Source organism: Fusarium mangiferae, assembly GCF_900044065.1.
Source record: "Fusarium mangiferae strain MRC7560 genome assembly, contig: FMAN_scaffold006, whole genome shotgun sequence".
In the NCBI taxonomy this organism is placed as follows: domain Eukaryota; kingdom Fungi; phylum Ascomycota; class Sordariomycetes; order Hypocreales; family Nectriaceae; genus Fusarium; species Fusarium mangiferae.
In genome coordinates, this window is record NW_024573926.1 from 1,023,774 (window position 1) to 1,038,505 (window position 14,732).

The 14,732-nt window shown below is 49.2% G+C and overlaps 5 protein-coding genes across 5 annotated transcripts; 1 reads left to right on the forward strand and 4 right to left on the reverse strand.

Moving 5' to 3' along the window:
- Positions 1-18: 18 nt before the first annotated feature.
- FMAN_03066 (uncharacterized protein) lies at positions 19-2,460 on the reverse strand (the record flags this gene model as incomplete). The annotated part of the gene is made up of 4 exons (XM_041831836.1): positions 19-1,290; positions 1,334-2,096; positions 2,146-2,257; positions 2,301-2,460. 4 exons carry the CDS (start codon positions 2,458-2,460, stop codon positions 19-21), a joined length of 2,307 nt encoding a protein of 768 aa, XP_041682360.1.
- Positions 2,461-3,303: 843 nt separating this feature from the next.
- FMAN_03067 (putative lipoic acid synthase precursor) lies at positions 3,304-4,589 on the reverse strand (the record flags this gene model as incomplete). Its single annotated transcript, XM_041831837.1, has 2 exons — positions 3,304-3,596; positions 3,647-4,589. The coding sequence occupies 2 exons, from the start codon at positions 4,587-4,589 to the stop codon at positions 3,304-3,306; spliced, it is 1,236 nt and encodes a 411-aa protein (XP_041682361.1).
- A 1,521-nt stretch (positions 4,590-6,110) lies between these two features.
- Positions 6,111-6,500, reverse strand: FMAN_03068 (uncharacterized protein; the record flags this gene model as incomplete). The annotated part of the gene is made up of 1 exon (XM_041831838.1): positions 6,111-6,500. One exon carries the CDS (start codon positions 6,498-6,500, stop codon positions 6,111-6,113), a length of 390 nt encoding a protein of 129 aa, XP_041682362.1.
- A 3,510-nt stretch (positions 6,501-10,010) lies between these two features.
- Positions 10,011-10,709, forward strand: FMAN_03069 (uncharacterized protein; the record flags this gene model as incomplete). Its single annotated transcript, XM_041831839.1, has 1 exon — positions 10,011-10,709. The coding sequence occupies one exon, from the start codon at positions 10,011-10,013 to the stop codon at positions 10,707-10,709; it is 699 nt and encodes a 232-aa protein (XP_041682363.1).
- Positions 10,710-11,180: 471 nt separating this feature from the next.
- On the reverse strand, positions 11,181-13,847 carry FMAN_03070 (uncharacterized protein; the record flags this gene model as incomplete). Its single annotated transcript, XM_041831840.1, has 1 exon — positions 11,181-13,847. The coding sequence occupies one exon, from the start codon at positions 13,845-13,847 to the stop codon at positions 11,181-11,183; it is 2,667 nt and encodes an 888-aa protein (XP_041682364.1).
- Positions 13,848-14,732: the final 885 nt, after the last annotated feature.

Sequence of the window (14,732 nt, forward strand, 5' to 3'; positions counted from 1 at the left end):
AAAAAGTATGTCAAATGCTCATGATACATACAAAGCCAAAGTGTCTGCAAATGTGCTGTTGTTGTCACTAGCCGGAGCCAAATCCATCCCATCTCGGTGCACCATGATCCTGGTGCCCACTGTAGTCAATCCTAGAAACCTCGTTCCGGGGCTCAACCCTTGAATGCTCAAACCTCTTGCTTGGCAGAATCCTGGAGATTTGTTGCTAGCACAGGTATCGTTATAGTTCGTGAAAAAAGAATACAACCCTGCCCCATATACGGCAACGTTGCTGGAGTTGAGAATCCTCATACCCCATCCCATATTGCATCCTGGATCAGGGTCGTTCTGGCAGTCTTGCTGAAAGTTCGGATCGGTCAGTGCTGGCACAAGAGGGAATGGGTATTGAGCCACGGGCATGGGTTGAAAGTAAGCCTGCTCTGTCTGTGCGTGGCCAATGTAAACGTCTCTGGTGTTGGCGAGCTGGTATTGATACAGAACATGGTGTTCTGAACCAGACGCACTGAGCCAGATGCGGCCTCTCTGTGCCTCCACAAGAACTCCTCTTCCTGCAAAGATAGAAACACGTTGGTATTTTTGATCCTCAAGATCGTGATCTGCGACCCAAAACCAGCAATTTTCTGTGAATAGACCCCCAGCGAAAGCCGTTACGTGAAAGCTCATGTAAGCTGCCAGACATCTCGGGTTAACCGTGTTTGTCCCTTTGATAGCAGGGCAGTCTGGAACTTGAAGATAGGTCCCAGCAAAACCTCCAATTCGAGTGTGTACATCCCACATGCCTGAGGGGGGACCAGGAGCGAACAAATTGTACTGAATTAGGATCGCACCTGCTGTTGACCCACGGGTTGATACAATTGTATCTAACCACTCTATCTGGCCAACATCACCAGGGCGACCAACTTGGACGACAGGTCGAGGTTTGCTCAAGTCCCCAAAGTTGGGTCCTGTCCCCATGATGATCGATGCCAAGGCTTCACCCACAATTCTAGCATTTGGTGGGATGTATACAGTGTCTGAAACCATGTAGTATCCTGCGTCGAGATACGCGATGAGCCCTTTTTCCGCCGTGTACTGGAATAAGGCATTGAGTGCCTGAGTATCGTCATGTGATGCGTCACCATATGCACCATTGGCTTTTGCTGAGATGAAGGAACTGCCTGGAACTTGCTCGTATTGTGGCTTTGATCGCTCATAGTAGATATTACGATCAAGGAGATTTTGACTCCGAATGAAAGGAAGTGGATAAAGGGCCGTCGCATCGAATGTGCCCTCCATGTTCGCGTAGTGCCCCTGATTCTGTTAGCAATGTTCACTGTTCCGCGAGTTGGCCTACCATCAGGAAAACAGCGCTGTCTACTGGTGCTATAGCAGAGCGTGCCAGATCATTACCTTCGGGGTCCATGAGAACGCTGTTCACATTCTGAAATTTGACGTTTTCCATCGCCAAAGAAGCTGCGCTGCTTATACTCTGTGAGCTGTTGCGTGTTGTAGCGATAGCCACATCAACATTCTCAAACCAACTGTCAAGAATCGTGATAGAGCCAACACCGAACGACGAATCGTCCATCTTGATGCCCACTCGACAGTTCTTAAACACGGTACTCTTGAAAGTCCACCCCCAGTCCCAGGTCATCCATATCGCGACATCGGCATTAGAGAACCAGAGGTTGCGTGCTGTAAATTGCTGATTACCCAAAACTGTGGCATTTCCCCCACCAAAGAAATAAAGATCATTGAGAAGCCCCCCTGATCCTTCTTCTATGAGGAGACCTGTGTGTTGATTTCCAGGAACGGTCGACAGTTGGAACACACAGTTGGTGATGGCTGTTGCCTGAGATGACGGCCAGTGTATACCCACAGCAGGAAAGTCTGGGGGAAGGGCAGTTGTATCCAAAACCAGATTACGAATTTGGCGAAAAAAGACGTTTGTCGAGTTCCATGCGAGGAAGCCAGTAGACAGATAAGGGTTCCCATCGATTAATCCAAAGCTTTGCTTAGAAAAGGAGGCGGATGCTTTGATGACAGGTCGATTTGTGGGGTCACCAACGATTTGCGTATAGTACAAATCAATGAGGGAGTTGCTGATGAGATACGTTCTTTCTCTGTTAGCAATACTGAATTCGCTATGTTATTTTGGGCACTCACCCAGCTGGTATATAGACAGTCGCGGGTGAAATAGTGCTTCCTTTGCACACACCAGGAGTACATCGAACACCTTCACTGATTGCTGCATTTATAGCGGCCGTGTCGTCCGCAACTGTTTTGTTAGCTATGAAACAAACTCCGAGTGAAGTACGAACCTCCATCGCCAACAGCGCCAAAGTCTTTCACGTTGCGGAACACAGGGTATAGCTTGTCAGGATAATAGGGAGCACTCCCACGGTGCTCGATGTCCTCAAGCCAGTACCTCGCGTCGGCTCTACCCAAAAGGGTGAATAGGAGAAGGAGGAGGAACTTCATAATGAAGAACCTGACAAGAGAGTGAGGGTGAATATACCTACCTATAGGTAGCCCAAGTCGAAACGTGTGAGTTGATCAAGAAAACCAGAGTCGAAAGAAAAGGTTCAAGAAGTTGAAGGTACCTTAGATAGGTATTTGGTCGATAAGAAGTTACGGCCGAGCACCTCCTTGGTCAAGAAATAGGCAAGAGCTTGTTGACTGTCGCTCTGCTCTTCCCTTGCATGTAATCAAGATTACGATTGTGCCTTCCCCGTGGCAACCAGATCAATCATCCCAAGAATGTAATGGAAAGGGTGATGTGATCACAAGATATGATCGTCTGTAGTGGAACAAGTCTAATGTAGGGCAGTGATTCATCAACTCCAACTTTACCTACACAAGGGATGAGAACCCCTCCAGACAGTGTCAGCTCATAATAAGAGCAACTGCTGCCATTATCACCCACGACAATTCTATCCGGTAAGATGATCAAGTCCCTACAAGGCATGCTTGAGTTTCACTACGAAAACATATGGGGCAGGCTCTGAGATGGGTTAATCATAGTGTGAGTGACGTCGTTCCTGTAATGAACGAACCTATCCAGAGGAGTTCAGTTACACAGTAAGGAGAATATCAGAACGACCACCACGTTTACATGCAGATAGTTGATGTACAACCCGCTAGGGGTGAGTGATTGTATTGTATGTGAGTGTGCGACAAGGTCGCAGCAGCCTTGTTGAAGACCATGCTTTTCTAGTTGAATATCTGACCCTACCCAAAACGCCTTCCGATACGGTCATAGCCCATAATTATTTAGTGTAGTGAGGTGTGGTTGAGGTGGAAAGTAGGAGTACAGTGATCTGTTTAGATCGTCGACTGTGTTGAGTCGAGAGCAACGGCTTGGCCAAGGTTTCCACTGGCCATAGCCTTCTCGCCGGAGCGCTTGCGCAATACGTTCTCGATGAAGGCTTCACCAGCCTTGTATGAAGAACGCACGAGAGGTCCACTGGCACAGTACAGGAAACCCATGTCCAGAGCTCGCTTGCGCCACATCTCAAACTCATCAGGGGTCACGTACTTCTCGACCTTCAGATGACGCTTGGTAGGTCGCATGTACTGACCGAATGTGACGACATCAACATCAGCCTTTCGAAGTTCTAGGCGCTGTTAGCTGATTCACATAGCATTATTCAAAAGGTTGTCTTACCCTCCAGCGCAGCCATGATCTCATGCTCCTGCTCGCCAAGACCAAGCATCAGACTGGTCTTAGTAATAGGACCGTCCTTGCCCATAACGTCCTTGACATGCTTCAACACAGACAGGCTCTGTCTGAAGGTAGCTCTGCGGTCTCGCACATAGGGAGTGAGGTCCTCGACGGTCTCAACATTATGCGCATAAACGTCGAGTCCACTCTCAGCCACAACCTTGACCATATCCAAGTCTCCTCGGAAATCGCCAGTCAAAGCTTCAACGAGCAATGAAGGCTTCTTCTGCTTAATTCTTCGGATTGTCTCAGCAAAATGTTTCGCACCACCGTCTGCCAGATCGTCACGGTCCACGCTGGTCAGCACGACATAGCCAAGACCCCACCTGGCCAGGGCCTCTGCGGTGTTCTCGGGCTCGTGAGGATCCAACGCAGCAGGGTTGCGATTTGTCTTTACACTGCAGAAACGGCATCCTCTGGTGCATGTGTCGCCCATAAGCATAATAGTAGCAGTCGCAGCATTCTTATCTGAACCACCCCAACATTCTGAAATGTTGGGACATCGAGCCTCCTCGCAGACGGTGTGTAGTCCCAATCCTCGTAGATCCTTCTTGATGCTCTTGAAGTTATCGTTACCGGCAGGGATCGGTGTCTTTAGCCATTCTGGCAGTCGTGTGATGGTTCGCTTCTTGCCCTCAGGGCCTACTTCGGCGGTCTTCAGAGAGTAAGCCTCTGCTGGAGACAGTGGCTGGGCTGGAGACGACGTCGCAAGGAAATCGGAGAAGTCTGAGACTGCTGTGTCCTTGAAATAACTCTTTCGTTGAGGTTTGCCGGGCTCGCTGCCACTCGGAGGTACTGTGGCGAAAGTTCTAAGTGTGGGCGTAGCGCTCAGCGCCTTGCGAAGAGGGGCATGTGCCCGCTTGAGGGATGGAGCAAGAGAAGCCATTATAATAATACAGAGAAACAACGACTTCTACCTCTCCGACGGGACAAGATAGTGAGAAATAAGAAGGCCGTTGGGCGTTCGTGGAGATATGGGGAAGCAGACTTCAAAAATAGCGGCAGCTTCAAAGAACTCAAATTCCTAGACTCGGGGGCAAAGGCCGATGAGACCCGCACATCCCGGGCCGCATCCGAGTAATGAGCCAATGAAGGGACATCGCATTATCCTTATTCATCAGCTCCATTTTCTTTTCCCCGTCACGGATACCGCGATACCGCGGAGGTGAAGAAGGGAATAATCATCGGTTAGGAACTTTGAAGCCTGCAGAATTATCCAATGACTTCTCTATGGTCAAAGACCAGATTCTGGTATCAAGCCTCATTTGTATATACATTTGAACAACTTATAGAGGAGCTCTAGACGGACAGAGAAAGAGAAACCTGGCTAAAATTGGTATTCTACGGAGTAGACTCCTCTGGCGCTTGTTCAGATTAGTCACCGGACGTTGGTTTCCACGCCATTTCGAATTGGCAACACCTGGTCTCTAGTCTTCACTTTCAAGCAAGGTCCAACCATCGTTGAGCGTGACAAAGTCTATTGCTCTCATACTATCTACTAGCCATCTATCATGGCTCATCATCGTTGGCCCGGTGTCGGACACTCAAAAATTCACCAATCCTCCTTATTCATGTAAATCGTGTCCCACCCCTTCCGAATCAAATCAAAGCCATACTCCAAGCTGCAAACCGTCCTCCAAAGATCAAGCAGAGCTAGATCCTGGATCACCTGCGCCGTCGTAAAAAGGGGGTATCGCCAAAAGAGAAGTATAGTAAAACCAGTTCATCCGAGAAGCAGAGTTACCGAAGTGAATATGAATTATTTTCCACGTCGCCGACGTCGTCCCCGTCTCTTTGGAAACGACTCTCTACAGGGCAGCAGAGTCGAGTGAAGAGATGTTGACTGAATAAATGGGGTAAAAAGGGTCTCCAGCCAGGAGCAGGTACCAGGTGTCGTGTTAGGAAGGGGATATGATCTCAAAGCCATTGAGAGGTTACCAAGCCTTGGAGCGATATCCTCAACTGAGGAAATTTGGAACTGCGACATATTTGGTCAAGGTGAACAGGCTTGGGAACATCAACGGCTACCCTTCAATACAAGCGACAGCTCGAAGGTTTGAACTATACGCAGCGCAGTCAACGCGCTGGGTGCATGCTGCCAGGGAAGAAAGAAACAGCAAGAGTTGAAAGCCCGCATGTTTTGTCAATGGAGCGGGCGTGATGAAGCGTAAGGAAGCAGTCAAGCTATCCAGGAGGCAGAGTCTCAGAACTCATCAAGTGTGAAGCAGGCGGCAAGTGTCGACCTGCTGTTGGTATCGTGGCGTTTCATCATAAAGAATAGGCCGCGCTGGTGGCCAGGGTATAAAAGGTGAATGGACAAGAAATGGAAGACGGTGGTTGTTGTCGGCTTTAGTGCAAGACGACAGTCGTGAGATGCTCAAGGAATCTCATTCCACGCAGAACACGCTTACAGAAGAGCAGCGGCGACCATACCAGCAACACCGACCACAGCGAACTTGCCGACGGCGACAGCAGATCCAGCGTTGCCAGGAACATCCGAGGGCTCGGACGAGCCACCAGTGGTACCAGCCGTGTTAGAGGCCTTGGGGGTAGAGACAGGCGTGGTGTTGTTTTGAGAAACAGGCCAGAAGGTGGTGGTCTCCTCAACGAGAGCTGTGGAAGTAACCTCGACGGAAGTCTCAACAGCAGTTGTGCTCACACCATAGGCAGTAATGGTATGAACCTGGGAAAGGTGGACGGTTTTGGTAACGACGGCGGTGGACGTGTGAGTAGTGGTACCCTCGTTAGCGAGAGCGAAGGCAGGCAGAACAGCCAGGATAAGCTTGGAGAAATGCATTGTGTTGGTGTTTGTTGTATAGGGGAGTGCTTGCAAAGCGTTTGCGATTGGTGTAAGTGAGTGGGTGAGTTGGAAGCGAGAACAGATCGATGCTCTCTATCCAGACAGCGAGAAGCACAAGCTAATAAGTCAAGTAACTTATGTATGTATTCAACGAAGAAATGTACGAGCGAGATAGACTCTGCCAACGAAGTCTGTGGACCGAGAACAAGTTTGTTTCGAAGCGTAGAAGGGTGGTCTGTCCAAAAGCCTGGGGGGGTCAAATTTAATATACTATGAGGAACCTGAGCGCAGAAGCAAACAACACAGAGAAACAGCAACTCTCAGTTTCTGCAGCCCACACTAGCACGCACACTGACTCTAGGCCAAGACTAAGAAGGCCTGGCAATGGCAGAGCCAGAGCGCAGGCGACGTTTGGTGATGGATGGGAGGGGCGGAGGCGGACCAGGCTCGAGCCCATTAAACTGGTACAGGTAACATGGATAGACCCCTATTCGTCAGTCATGTCTCAAGTACTTGTGACCTGACCAGGCCTGTCATGCTGCTCGAGGGAAATTACAGCGCATTTTGCTTGACAGCTTCAGGTAGTCTGACCGAGCAGGCCTGTCAATATGGTCTGGTCGCTGAAACTTGGGCCTAGGCCATGTCTACTTATTAGACCCTTTATTCGAATCCCCTGCCATGGGCCATGGCCATGACATTCATCCAGGCTCTCGGCTCTCTAACACTTTGTGCGGCAGAATTTGATACTCTGGAGGCACAAAGAGGGTTTCACCGGGAATCTGAGACCCTGGTCTCCCGTGTGATGGATGGATGGGAAGAAAACTCTGCATTCTAGGCATTAGGCATTGTTCCCGTTGGCTACCAGCAGAGACAGGCGACGAGGATTGTTGAGTGGCGATGAAATCATTGTGCAGCCCACTCAAATCGAGTCAATGACTGGGAGATGAGGGAATTAAAGAGAAAAAGACGCTCTGCCTTAAAAAGTCATTAATAATTTCTGGAGAAAAGGTGGCGTTCGTTGCCGCTACAGGTGCCCGTGTACCTTAGTCTAGCTCTTGACTTCAAAGTTCACGGGCCACGAGCGGTTGAGGAGACGGTGGTCGAATAAGGCGTTTTTAGAGGGGAATTGAGTGTTAATTGGTTGTCTGCAAGTCTCTGTCCAATCTTATCAGCCCAATGACCCTCACTTCAAGCGTCGTGACTCGCTTCGTGCACTTTCACAACAGCGCAAAAAAGTAAAATTTGCATAATTTCCGTCAGGTCCTCAGATTGCCTGATTGGCCACATTAAAAGGGTCGGTTCCTGATCGTTGTGCGGCGTGCCTGGCGCGATACCTAATTGGTGCACCCAACACCAACCGCCGAGACACATCACCAAGACACAGCGCAAAAGAACATTGAAAGACCGTCGATCGTTCTTCCGTGGAGCGCTACTGCAATGAGAATTAGTTAGATGAGTTTAATTTTCTATCGAACTGCGTTTCTGTCAAGTCTCAAGAACAGCTTTGTGTCAGTCACAGCCCCCAACAACCGCGATGCGTATCATCCATCAGCTGCATCTCTCCCAACAACAATGCCTTGTGAGGCTGCTTTTTATTCTATTCCTATGAATGTTTTGTACTTTGTGCTCTTTTTTCTTTTTTATGCTCCTCTACCTTTGTCTCCGCTGAACTGAAACTCTGCCACGACGGCAATCCCGTCAACGGTCGGTTAACACTTGGCTGGGGTACGCCATTCTGAAGCTGGAAAAATAAAGCCCAGCCATCAAAAGCCTGGGTGTCAGCCCGTGCTAATCGGCAACCCACCCCAGATTGTTGGATAACCGCGTGGGTGCGTGCTACTGTATACACTCTATGTATGGTGCATCGCTGCATAACTCCGTATATACAGGTTCCTCCAATGCCTTGAGTTTGCTTCTATTCCTGTCTGTCTGTCTGTCTGTCTGCGTCGTCCTCACACCGCTGCGCTTGTGTTGTTTACACTGCGTCCAATCGTCACTGCTATTTCACTTCACAGGCCAAATGTTGACGTGGCCACGCTGTGCGACGCCCACGCAAAAGAATTGCCTGGGTGTCAGCGCTGATCGGCTACCCGCCTCGGATTTGCTTGGGTTGTGCCTAATGCTTGTGGGGACGGTGAGACTAGGGGGATGTCTCGTCGTCAACGCGTTGTCGCTGCGCTGTCGCTCGCTGCACCATGCGGGTCGCGTGCCTTTGAAGCGGCAGCTTTCCGTTCAATTTCTCGGCTATGACTAGGATCCTGGTCCTTGTGATGGTGAAGCTCAGCCCTGCAATGACGGACTTGGCTCTCACAACTGCGTTGACGTCAAAGTTTCTCCGTAGCAACGGATATCGACTCTACCTAACTTCGATGCAGGGCAAACAAGTTTGTTCTCTCAAGTGTGCCAAGTCCTATGGGCGAAGAAACATAGCGAATTTGCTCGCTAAATCGCTTGCATCAAAGTGTAAGTTCAAATAAGCCCAAGAGTTTTGCCCGTGAGTATGTACATACCATCAATACGAGGTTACGCTGCATAATGAACATGTGCCATGACAATGATGATTTGTTTCCTTCGGCCCAAACTTTAGCAGCAAATCAATACCTACCCTCATGATTTTCATGGTGTGAATACCGAGCTGCATGCCAGCGCATTGAGATCAAGGTCATGAAGGTAGTAGTATGTCTGATCCTGTGATGACCAAACTGCGACGGTTGATGGCAAACCACCAACAATACATCTGGCGGTCAAATATCCAAGATCGTTTGTCCCGAATAAATCCCAGTTTATCATACCAGGTCATAAAAAGAGTCGAATCGCATAGTCCTTTCCAGCAAGATTTTCGCCAGTATCGCAAATGTGTGTAATAGTAGCATGTGCCTTTTACCTACCCTAGACCAAAGTGGTACACTCGCGTATCGGAAACCACATGTATTGAGACTTATTCTAACATTGCGTCAGGCGACATCTGGCCAGCAAGACTTGATGGCAATGGGGTGGCGTGTTTCTGAGGGATATACTTTTTTTTTTAATAAAATAAAAGGGTTGTATAAGTCTTGTTTTTATACGGACGGCCAGGATCAAACTAAATCATTGAGTACTCTAGGCAGCATCTACACTCGCCTGTATATAAAAACTTACCCAATAGCTGTGCCAGCATTGTATGTGTTTCTGTTAGGCAACTAATCTTGAGACTTCAACGGTACCAATATAAAACTGGTGTTACCTCCAGTCATTGTAATAGAGAGAATTCCAGATGTCTTTTAAAGCTGCCAAAAAGTGGAGCTCCCGACTTTCTCGAAAAGCTAGGTCGTGACGTTGCAATCAACCTCAGTCTCTTCAACACTTTCCTAGGTACACCTCAAAACCATCTAGCCTCAACGCTTTCATTCCCGTCTCCACGTCCAAGAGTAACAAAAAGAACCTGTTTCAAGAACCGCACATTCAACCTTGCAATCAGCACCGCCTCTGAATAAAAGCTGTCACAATAGTAGCAGCAAGTTCGCAACTATGACAGACTCACCACCAACGGAGCCCCGAGCTCGCTCAAGATCACCTGCTACCAAGGACAAGGACGATCGCAAAGGTCGCGATGATACACACAGAGAGAATGACGAACGTCGCCAGCGCAGAGATCGCAGCAGGTCGCGCGATCGTAACAACAATCGCGACCGCAGAGATTCGCCTCCACGCAGACCCCGAGATCGATCGCGATCACCAGCGCGAAGACCCAGAGGATCAGGCGGATTCAAGTGGAAGGGAGAGCGTCGGGACAATGATAGAACCCGTGACTTCCGCAGGCGGTCACCGCAGCGACATCGGGATCGCGACTATGGCAGGGACCGGAACTACCGTCGAGATGACCGTGACGGGGGACGGGACAGACAGCGAGAAGGCGAGAGGGATCAGAGAAGGGAGAGGAAGGAAAGGAAGGAAGAGAAGCCAAAGGCTCCTATGGCTCAGGCAGGCGAGGAGATGATCATCGTAAACGTCAACGATCGACTTGGTACGAAAGCTGCTGTTCCCTGCTTAGAGTCTGATACCGTGGGCCAGCTGAAGATGATGGTTGCCGCCCGAATCGGTCGTGACCCTGGCCAGATTATCTTGAAGCGACAGAGCGAGAGACCTTTCAAAGATCACATTACCCTGGGAGATTATGGCATCTCGAACGGCGTGCAACTGGACCTGGAAATTGATACACGGGACTGAAATGGCATGGAAGCACTGTTCAGCATGGGCTCTGGGACCAAAGTTTTCAACGTTTTACTTTTTGTCTGGCGTTAACTGGATTGCATGACTAAAAAAATACATAATCGAGCAGAAACAATTTAGTCTGGGACTACTGGCGTGAGCCATGCCATGTAAGAGAAATCTCATAAAGAGGTCATATCCAAATTCATCGAAATCGTCAAGAAAAAGCGCCTCGTAACCCGCAACACGCCTATACCGCGACTCAGATCTTGAAACAAGATACAAAAGTTAGTCTGTCGACCGAAAGAATAGATGAACCAAAAGAACTGTGACACCCTCAAAGTATATGATATATATGCTTCAACATATTTTCCCCCGCAGAACCGAGAAAATAGCCAAGGAGATATCCAACAAAGACAGAAAAGTAAGAGAACAGGCTCTCTGGAAAACAAACGAACGATGGCCATAAGCGCTACTTCGAGCTTTTCTTCATTTGAACATGGTGTTGGGATCCCCGTCAAATATCCCTGATTGGGTGCGGTAACCTGAATCTTGCTCTAGAGCACTGCGGAGCAAGGACGATATTTGGCCATTGGGCTTCTGGTCCTGAAGCTTCTCTTCTGGTTGATGAAATTGAGGCTCTACCATTTCGACAGTGACTCGAAGCTCGGGGTTAGACCCCATGTGGTCAAAGTTCATGTCATTGAAATCATCAATGTGCTCCAGCCACAGTTTCTCATCGACCTTGGGTGACCGCTGCATGAGCCCCATGGATTCGCCAGCGGTAGATGGCACCCTCGAAGGAGTGGACTGAACCTGGGACACTATATCAGACAGTGATACTATCGCATCTCTATCATAAAATGGCATTCCCGAGTCTTGGAATAAATTCGGATCTGCAGTTGCAGCGTCAAGACACGCCCCCAAGAGCATGTTATCTTCATCATCACACATAGGCGAATTCATACTTGTTGGTAGTTGCATGCGTGATCCTTGGCGATCGCTTGTAGCCGTTTTATGCATCAATAGTGGATCAAAAGACTGTTGTGACAAGTGGTTTTGTGCAGATGCAGGTTGAAGCCGGGTAAAACCACTATTCTGAGAGGAGGCCTGCGAGAATGCTTGTGGAGGAGGCTGTGGGATTGATGACTGCCAACTCGAGTATGGGTAAGAAGGGGGAAACATGCCCTGTGCCTGTGCCTGAGCCTGTGGTTGTGGACGCGCTTGTTGTGACTGAAAGCTGTAACCGGCAGAGCCACCTGGCAGACCTCCAAAGGAAGTTACCTGACTCATTGGGGAGTAGGAGGATTGTGTGACCTCCTGAATCCCGTTTCTTTGCAAGTTCTTCACCATACCTGCGACAAGCTCTGGTGAGGTATTATATATCGTCAGAGAAATTGGAGGTTGGAAAGGTTGCTGGGCACTTTGTTGCTGCCATGGTGAAGGATGTGGTGGCGCCGCCTGTAGATTAGGTGGGTTTCTCGTAGGCTGTTGAGGAAACTGGTTGGATCTCTCTGCCCGTGGCCGGTCCTGGGTCGCTGGAGAGACCGTGGATGCTGAATGGGCTTTTGCTTTTCCCTGTCCATGGAGTGCCTTTGATGCAGCAGGGCGAAGATCGCGAGTGGACTGTTCCGGCCGGCGTTGTGTCTGATTGTTGTTGCTTTGATGTCTCTGGTTGGTGCGACTGTACTTGTTTGCCAGGCCTCGAGGATTCGACTTGCGTGGTGGTATGTTTTTAGGAGGTTCGCTGGGCTTCACGGTAACTGAACAGAAGGTGGTGTACAGAATGTAGACCTTCTTCTCCTTTGGCTGCTCCGCATTATAATCACATAATGGTTCAGCCATATGATCTTGCATGCCTTTCTTATCAAACGTGCGCCAGCATCGCAAGCAGAGGGCCTTGCCGTAATGCTCTTGATCTAAGAAATCTTGCCCCTGCCACTCGTGCAATGAGTCGCATTTGCCACAATTTCCTTTTGCTTTGATGAAAGGGTCGAAAGTTTGACAACTTGTCAGGTATTTGCGAGCAGTATAGTATGGATCTCTTCCACGAATAAGACCATGGTGATCAGCGGCGTGGGTGACGATGTGTGATATTTCATCTTTGCGGCCTGAGCAGGCATGCCTTTCAGGAGATGACAAGCGCTTTGGGTCGAAGAGCCAAAAGAAACATGTCTCGCAAGCGCCTATGAAATCGTCGGGCGTGACCAGATTGTTTCGGCGCCCACGTACAGGACCATCTTTCCGAACATTGGATGAAATTGAATCACTAGAAGCTGACAACGGTTGGATATTTCGAGTTTGTCGTTGAGACTCTTGTGTATCCTCAATCGTTTGCAGTGGCACACTTGTGCCTTGCTGGGGGAGCCTGGAAGGACCTGATGATGCTGGAGATGTACGGGGTACCAATTGGTTCTTGTGTCCGGATCTGTATCGCTTTGCGTGTTGATATTTGCCAGTCGCTTCATCGTCGGTTGAGCGACTGTTTTGGCGCTTAGGCACCTTCTTTGAGCCTGAAGATGTGTCTGTACCGGCTACTGACCAAGCTGTCTGCTGAGTTATCGAAGCGGGTGGTTGCTTGTAAGCACCACGCGTATGCGGTCCAGATGGAGTAGTGAAAGCTGAAGAACCTTGAGGTGTTGCTAAACCCGGAGGCCTTCCTTCATCGTGATTACCATTGTCGGTATATCTTATTTGTCTGTCGGAAGGGGTATCAAATGGCAGGAAAGATTGTGATGAAGGCCTAGGTCTTTGCATCAAACGTTCATCAATGGATGTAACATTGTTCGATGGGGTGAAGAACCGATTGTGCGGACCCGTCGTACCGGGCGTACCAATTGCCTGAGCTGATGGCCTGCGGCCTCTTTGAAGCACATCATCGACACGGCCAATAACTCTGTAGTTATCAAGTTGGCGTTGAGGTAGAGATCGGGAAGTGATAAAGGTGTTCTGTGATGGCTGAGAGTTTGGTTGATGATGGAGCCAGTTCGCTACTTGGAGACTGCTTCCGCGACGCTGCTGCTCCTCTAGCTGTTCCAGCTGCCAGTCGGTAGGGTCATTCAGTGGCGGGAGATTGCCAAGGTCGATGTTTTCGTTACTCTCGACGTTCTGGTCGCTATTCGCGCGACCCAAGCCCTGGTTTGATAAACCGTCCATGGTGATCCTTGATGCAAACCTCCCAATGGCGTTGCAATGCGACGGGAGGCGGGCTAGTACACCCCGCTCTCAGCCAAACGAGGATGGAAGCTGTAGTTATTGACGAGGTCGAGTTGGCAGATTGGTGGCGAAGGTTTGGAGGTGATGAAGCAAACGGGGAAGGGATTGGGAGATGGAAGGTGAGGCATAGTGGAACAGATTAAAGAGGCCCGACAATGAGAGTCTACAATGGGTACTAGGTAGGACAATGTGAAGGTATCTCGTACCGAATAAGGCTGCGGGATGGACAAGTTGATTGGCGGTCGAGGTTGAAAAAGGCATCCTTTCGAGTTAGCCCAACTCATTTTCAACCCCCCAGCGAGACTGCGCCCGGCGATTTGGCGGAGGGAATATCATGGTGAGTGAGCTTGGGTCGAGATGTTGATGTTGATGTGTTGTTGGAGGTTGAAACATAGTTGAGATGGTTTTGAGCCAACGGCGAGGGCAATCGAGGATGAAAACAGGGGAGTCTCAACGGTAAAAAGACGTTGTTGGTGTTATTGGCAGCCAGTGGTTCGCCCACTTATGTCATTGCCGCCCATACAGAAAAGAGGGGTAAAACCACAAATGTGTACAAGATTGGTAGCATTGGGTAGCAAGATGACCGAGAATGTCTTGAGACCTTGCTTGTTTTGTTTGTATGAGCAACGTTACCTCATGTGATACTAACGTAGCTAACGTTCAACACTCACTGCCAGCATCAGCTCCAAGATGACCAATTGTGAGGCTAAGAAATAGATTGCCCAATACTTAAGCTCCAGCTTATCATTGAACAAATTGCCATAGCAGTGGCTTGTTTGATTGGCCTTGGTAAAATAAGAATATCAAATTGGAGCCAATTCATGC